At 42.4% G+C, this 7837-nt stretch overlaps 1 protein-coding gene and 1 pseudogene across 4 annotated transcripts in view; one reads left to right on the top strand and one right to left on the bottom strand.

Annotated features, from left to right (window-relative positions):
* The window catches only part of TMEM128 (transmembrane protein 128), a 30180-nt gene extending 22866 nt beyond the window's left edge, over positions 1–7314 (bottom strand). For 3 of the 4 annotated variants that reach the window (XM_027103360.1, XM_027103361.1, XM_027103359.1), the window contains exons 1-3: positions 7184–7314; positions 5402–5543; positions 2060–2218 (exon numbers count right to left, since the gene is read on the bottom strand). In XM_027103360.1, the coding sequence (XP_026959161.1) occupies positions 2060–2218; positions 5402–5543; positions 7184–7280 (398 nt within the window). In that variant the 5' untranslated portion in view covers positions 7281–7314. Of the gene's footprint in view, positions 1–4; positions 973–2059; positions 2219–5401; positions 5544–7183 lie in introns of those variants that run through there. The other variant, XM_027103362.1, reaches the window with a different exon arrangement.
* LOC113618952 (transmembrane protein 126A pseudogene) lies at positions 2227–2810 on the top strand (annotated as a pseudogene).
* Positions 7315–7837: the final 523 nt, after the last annotated feature.

The raw sequence follows: 7837 nt of genomic DNA on the forward strand, positions 1-7837 counted from the left end.
GAAAAGAAAAGGACAAAATAGCCACACAGTTCACAACTATAGCTATACTCTACACAACTATATTCTACTGCAGAATCTAGATTTAAAGGACTCACTTTTACCCGGTTTGGGAAAGTTCATTCAGCCAGTAACTTTCTATATATAAATCATGTTTCTCAGATATGTGACTTAGCCAATATTGGAAATATCACAATTTCTTCACGAAGTACTCAGAACTGGAATCACTAAAGCTCCTCTAACAAGAGCTGGCCTGGCTTAACAGAGACTTCAGTCTCTTAACATTAGTATCTGTAAAGGAACACGAAATAAAATGACTACAGCCTGCTTTTACTATCTCACACACTACCAAACTATAATGGTAAAAAAAAAAAAAAATAGACGGTTAAAGTATTTTTCTGTTAGAAACAGAATGAAAAAGTAATCATTTATAAGCTGCTATTAAACTTTCCATTGAGAAAAATACTATTCCTGTCACCAGGTAAGAATAACACACTTTCTAAGTGCAATGATTTTTATGAACTGAATTTTTAACAGCAGAAGTTAATAAAGGAAAATTATAGTCAATTAAATAAGTGTTTCAGATAATTAATGACTAACATAATATTTTGAGAAGTAGACATTTAAATAGCTATAATCCTACTGTTCTAAAACATACAATAATATTTCCGGGGGTGACATTAGCCTTATAAGAAATTGTAAAATAAGACAACTGTCTACACTCGTCACCGAAGGGTTAATAAAAAACTGCATCACAATGCAACATATGTCAAACACCCATAAACTTCAACTACAGAAAATACATAATAGAAAAAATACATTTAAACTGAATATGTACAAAGGTGTGTGGTTTTCCCCAAATTAAAATGCAATTAATATAAAGAGAGGGAAAAAACCTAAAAGCCCATACACAATGTTCAGTGTAGTTTTCTCTCTGGTTGGCAGGATCATGGGATTTACTTCCTTTGTGTTTTTCTGTAATTTACAGATTTTTCTTTAATGAGCAAGTTATAAAATACTTTTATAAACATAAAAAAAACTTTTCATTGAGAACCTCTTAGCTTATGAAAAATGATGTTAATTGTGGCATTATTTATAACAGCGAAAGAATAAAAAAACAGGGAGCTGGTTAAATAAATCATGATATGTCCATGCAGTGATAATGATGTAACTGTTAAAAAGAATGAGACACATCTGTATGTACTGGTATGGAAGAATTCCAAACTCAATTTAAAAAAAAAAAAAGATCACTCTGGAAAACAGTTTGGCACTATTTACTAGAGTTGGAGGTATGCATACCCAATGAGCCAATGATTTCCCTTCTAGAGATATGTATATATGTATGCATGTACATATACATCCAACAGAAGCACGCGCAGGCACACAAGACATACACAAGAATGTTCTTAACAGCATCCCTCATGATAACCCCAAACTGGAAACAATCCAAATGCGATCAACAACAGAACAGATAAACTGGGAGTTGGTTATAAGATGGAATGCTGAACAGCAATGAAAACGAGCAACTGTTATGCACAATATGGACAAATCATACATAATATTGCATGTAAACAGTCAAAAGTAAAAGAATACATACTATATGAACCCATTTCTATAAGAGATGCAAAAGAAAGCAGTTACCATGAAGGTGGGGACAGTGTTTACCTGCAGGCAGGAATGAAGGTACAGTGACTGGGAGGGGGCATGGAAGGGGTTAGAGGGGGCCGGCACAGATCTTTCTCGTTAGGGTTTACACCAAGGCTCACTGCATGATAATTCAGCTGTATATTTTAGATTCTTCCACTTTTCTGTCTGCATTATACTTCACAATGAAAATGATTTAGAAAGCAAAATGCAATATATATATATATATATATATATATATATATAGCATGTCACCATTTGTATTTTAAATAACTAAATATGTAAGTAAAGAAAGACACTACTGAAAAGGGAATCAAGAAGACTGTTTTCCCATCATTCCCTTTTTTTTCCCTCTTGAATTTTGTACCATGTACATCATTACCTGATCAAACAAATTTTCATTCCAAAGGTAACTTACCAAATTCCTGCTACAATAAAAGTAGCAGTTGTAATAGGTATCAACGTTGGATACTTGATATCATAATCTTCAATTCCACAATACCATTCCAGATAGACTATGCAGTAAAATGCAATCGATAAGCTAACAAGCAACAAGGTACCGCCAAACAGAAACCAACTGTAGAGACAAAAATAATACCCTTCTATTATCCTCTTTTACATCCTCTGCAGCCTAATAGTAAATAATCTTTTTTGACACATCTGAAATGTGACATAGGCTCATAGCGTTGCTGGCTTACCATACCAATGGCAGTGATCCCATTTTTGACAGTGCATGTATCTGACAAAGGTTTTGTAAGTTTACCTTTGAATACAGGTGATTTGAATTTTGAGTCCTGTCCCATAACACAGGGCCTACCAGCCAGGTATGACTCAGCCCTGCCACTAGAGAAAGGAAGCATCTTAACTTACTGAATCAGAATTTCTATGACTATCTTAAGAAAGATGTTATTTGCAATTTTGTTCCAGACTGTGTGCAGCATACCTTGGGTCTAGACAATATAAACTACTTTTAAAGGCTCTTCAGATACCTGAAGCTGACTAGAAATTCAGTGATTGTTAAGCAAATATGTACACAAAAATAAAGTGGTTTAAAAAAAAAAGTGCTAATTGACAGCACTTAACAAATCAGGTATCTTAACATTAATAGACTAAATATCTATTTCTAAGAAGAATATCAACTGGAGAAGGGGCAGAGGGACCCACAGTTACTCAATCCCAGCTTGCAGAAAGTCTAGATCTAATAGGAGATGGGTAGGTAAAGATGAGAGTGAGACACATGAAAGGATGAAAAAGTAAGACTTTAAACACACACACACACACACACACACACACACACACACACACACTTTCATAAACTAACTGACAAAAAAGGACGTTTTCTTTAAACATACAGGAAAGCGAGCGGCTTTCTGGTTGTTTCTGAAGTTTTGAGCGTGAGACTAATAAAGATTTCAACAGATACCATCAACTCCTCCAAGTTAAGCTGGGTTTCCTGAAATACTGAATATCAATTTGGAAGGAGTTAATTCTTATCGCCTCTCGTAAAAGATTTCTAAATGAAACCCTCCTGTTCCTAGAATATCTCCAGTCCTCCCACAAGGGCCAATGGCTTTTTGCTCCTTCCAACTCCACAGAAGACTTGGCTCAGTGTGTGTGAGAAAAAGCTCATCAGCCCCTTCCTTCCAGTCCCTGCTGGTCATGGGAGGAGGCCAGATTTGGAAAATCAGAGGAATGAACCCTTTTCGAGAAAGCAGAAGGCAGCCTGCACGGACTGCCTCTGGGTAGCGCCCTCCCGCCACAGCTGCCCCAACTCCCCGCTGCTTACCGAGGCCTCAGCAAGAAAGCAACACGACTCTGCTCAAAATCCTCAGCCTTCGGCCATGCGTTTCTGTCTCTTTTCCTCTAAGATGACACTTCTTTGAGGACAGCCCTATGACTCCCACTTTCTTTTCATGCCCCCCAGTCCTGGTCCGGAGGCTGAGTCCAGGCTCTGTCACACACCACCGGTGGGCTACTGTGTGCCGCTACTCCTGTGGGTGCCCCCAAACACCTTACAGTGTAGTGAGTTATTCCTTACCTCACCATCTCCTTTAACTACTAAGAATACTTAGTATTCTCATATACGAGGATACATAGGACACAAATGGATAAATCCTGTCATCTCTCCTGAAACCTCAAAAAGGCCTACCTCCTGAGGCTGGGCTGGACTGGGTGCCCCTTCTAGGTGCATTCACGGCATCCTGCACATACCCTCGCACACGCAAACAGTACGCACCACATGACTTACTCATCTATCACAGCCTAAAATGAGCTGGTGGAGGGTGAGAAATGTGCCTTGTTCATCACTGTGACCATAACTGGATACATCTCAGGCTCTCATGAGATATTTCATGAACAAAGCAGCAGGTGCTACTGATGGTGTCTGAAACAACCATTGCTTCTTTTCCCAGCCCAAGTTCTAGACCAATTGAAAGACACAAAGAAACCAAACTGATAAAGACCAACTGTCAGCTTCTTTACTGATAGAGCTACGAAAAGAAGATAGCTTTGGTGAATGGTGACAACGTGCTTCCTCACACTGAAACCCAGAAAGAGACAGACTTACCCACTGGGTTTCAAGTCACAGTGAAAACCTAAAGACCTTCTCATGTCAGGGTCGCCCCATAAAACAATGGTGCAGAAAAGCAGCCCAGAATCTGTGCTTCTCATGGGCAGCTGGCTCCCAAGAGGAAGAAGGTGCTGAGCTACACGCCTGGTTCTTCATCCCAAACCCTATCAGGAGGTCTAGCACCTCCCAGGGGAGAAGCCAGTGAGGGGAAGGGCCACAAGATGGGAGTGTTTAGGGAAAGCTCCTGCTTGTGGAAATAAGGAAGGCGAACAAGCTCTCTCCCTGCTATAGTTTACATAACACCCCCCCCCCCCCCCCGCCTGCTTTCCCCGGACCACCTGCTCCCTCACTCTCCTCAGGTGCCCCTCCAGCAGTCACTGCTCTTCCTAAGGGCCTCTGCGGGAGAGACTGTGTGTTCCCCAACCCCCAACGATATCACCAGATCAAACAGTCCCGTCTGCATCTTTCTAGCCCTGCTGGTACTTCCAAACAATTACACTCGCACTTTAAGCAAATCACCCCTCTCGATGCCAGCTCCGATGCTCACCAACACGTCTCCCTCTTTTTCTGTTATCTAGGGGCCTCCAGAACACTCTCCAATGCCCAGTGAGGACTCAGGAGTGTGATGAACAACCTTCCCCTCCATGTCAACTCCTAGATTTTATACTAAAGAGATTTCAATCCTCATGAACGATGGACTATTTGACATCCTGCCTCAAAGCTCCTGACTCCTCCCACCAGTGACCTCAACTCTAATTCAATCACAGCCTGTACATGTGGTTACCTTGTTGGCTGTAACTATTCTCTGAAAACAAGCTCTGAGACCCAATTCCCACCCACCACAATTCTCATTCCCTCCTCCCAATGCTCTTGTACTTGATCTTATTAAAGACCTTCAGTCATTCTCTCTGCGTGGTTTACAAATGGATTAGGTCCTTCTTAAATTCACTACCGTCCTCATCCTACAAAACACCTGTGCTGAGAAAGCCCACTGAAATAATTTCCAGCCTCACCCACTCTGCGGTACGTGCCCAGAACACACACTCTCTTTTTCAACTCTGCGTCACCAGCACCTCCAACACCATGCCCGGCAGAAAGTAGGCGCCTACTAAGCGTTTGAAGAAGTCGGCTCACAAAACGTGAAAAATAAAACAAGTGTGTTTAACTTACGAAGCAATAAAGTTTTCTTACCTGCTGGTGTGAAAGTTTTCTTTAACGGTTTGAAAGAAATCAACGTAATAGGTCACAGCAATGGATGCCAAAATCCAGAATCCAGAATGGATATTAAGTCTTGGAAGAGGTTTCTCCTTTTTCTCAACAGGTGTAGAGGTTTCTGCAAATAACAGAGAGTTCAACTTCTGAAGTAACCATTAACGTCACAGGAAAAATTATACCTTTTTTTTGGCCACGCCGTGCTGCTTACAGGATCTTAGTTCCCCGACCAGGGGCTGAACCTGCTCCCTCGGCAGTGAAAGCGCAGAGTCCTAACTACTGGACTGCCAGGGAATTCCTTTTTTTTTTTTTAAATTACACCTATTTTAAGTCAAATAAAATAATTTCCTAGAGCTTTCTAAGAACCACATTCTCTCCCATTATAGTACCAATTTCTTCTGTAAAACCACCAAAATAGGTTTATATTTTTAGAAATAATTAATAGGAGCCTGCCATAAAACCTGTCCAATATAGTCAACTTGTTTTGCTGCTAAATGAGTTTTGCAACCAAATTTATTTATATAGTCTTTTGGAAAGAATAATGCCATCTGGTAGTATAGGAATTTTAATGCTATGCTTCACATGTAGTCTAGGAAAGTCATTAGTCCTGTTAATTAAGAAAAATGCAAGTGGCAAACATTAGAACACAAAATGGACTTGATTTTCCAAAAGCACTACTTACAACTACATATTTTAATTTTTTAAACAAACACAACCTTTTGGGGCAGCTCAAAAGTGGAAAGGGCACACTGGAGGTCCAGTCCCAACATGGTACTTGTCTTAGACAGGTGATGGACAAGTCAAATTCCTTCCATTTGGGACCCAATCTGAAAGAATGGGTCAAATGGGGTCTAACAAGTTCCCCATGTGACTGACATGCCCTCTCTATCAGTTCATGTGAGAACCACTAGTATGTAGCCAAGGTTCCCGAGCTTTTAGCTGATCATCAGAATTCCTGGGAAGCTTATTCATAATAGAAATTCTGCGAGACACTCTCAAAATTTATAAACCAGCATGCCTGCACATGTTGTTTTCTGCGTTTACTTTTTAAAAGTAATAAATACACAAGATTTACAACATACAGGACAAAAAGATCTAAGGTGAAATCACTCTCTTTATCCTTAACCCCAGTTCCCCAGCCCCAAAGCAGCTACCAGTAATAACGTCTACTGAATTCTTGCATATTCTATGCATCTACAGGTGAACACACACCGCATGTTATCTGGTTTGAACACAAATGGTGGCATACCATACGTTGTTCTGCGCCTCCCTTTGAAAAGCATCCACATTGGTTCATAAAAGTCTGCCTGCTGTGTCATGTATAAACAGCCAAGTGTATTTAACCAGCTCCCTGCTGACGGACAATTAGATGTTTCCAGTCGTTCGCTATTACAAGCAAAGCTGAGATGAAAGACTTGGCACACACGCCCTTGTGTACTGCTACGAGTGCGCTCCTTTGTTAGGTTCTTAGAAATACAATCTGTGGATATTTTTTATTTTAATGGATATGGCCAAACAGGTGTTAAACCAGCTCTCCTGGGAATCCTGAAGACCAAGATGCGCAGGGCTACCTGATCTCTAAGGGTCTTTTACGACAGTAAATACCCGACTTGCAAAACTACTTGGTAAGCCTTGAAAAAACGAAACCCTGTCCCTCCTGACTGGGTAGGGCTGCGAGAGGCCCGCGGGGCCGGCCGTGTCCGGCGCCTCGCCTCTGGGAACCTCTGCGCGACTCGGAGCGCGCCACGGCGGGTGCCTCACCCGGCCCGGCGTAGCCCTCGCGGTCCTGCTGGACCACCACGTCCCGCGGGAACAGGTATCTCCGCCGGAGTCTCTCCCGAGCCTGTAGAGCGTCCATCTTAGCACCGCCCAGAAACTGGGCGGTAGTGACGTCAAGCCCACCGGAACTTCCGGCCTCGGTTCGCCGGAGGAGGGGGGGATTTCCTTTTGTGAAGAGGAGAGGGTGTGTTGTCTTCGCAGTTTTAGTTCGTGAGAACGTACGGAGGGTTAGGCTTTGCTGTCTCAGTGCTCAAATCCGGAAACATGATTTGAATTTCAAAATATTTATCCTTCCCCATCTAGAGATATCCAGTTTGTTACGAACTACGGAAGCCCAGAAGGGTCAAGCTTACCGATGCCGGCGAATGCGCGCGAGTGGGTGTGCTAGGCCCTACGGGGGCACTTCGTTGCTTTTGTGCTCTGCGTCCTGAACCCTGTGGCTCCTGTATGCCCAAAGCATCTCACCCCCGCCCCCAGCTTCTTTCCTCCTTCTCCTCCTCAGGAGTCGCCCAGCTAGACGTGAAAGAGTCAGAGGCCACCCAGGAGGAGGAAAAGACCGCTGGGCCGGGCCCGGGAACCTGCGGTGGAGTCTGGGCCTGGCGCTGACCGCTCAGGTGGGCTCAGGCAAGAAATAAA

The sequence above is a fragment of the Aethalodelphis obliquidens genome, unplaced genomic scaffold, assembly GCF_003676395.1.
Source record: "Aethalodelphis obliquidens isolate GAN/ISIS:26980383/991018 unplaced genomic scaffold, ASM367639v1 scaffold6, whole genome shotgun sequence".
Lineage (NCBI taxonomy): Eukaryota > Metazoa > Chordata > Mammalia > Artiodactyla > Delphinidae > Aethalodelphis > Aethalodelphis obliquidens.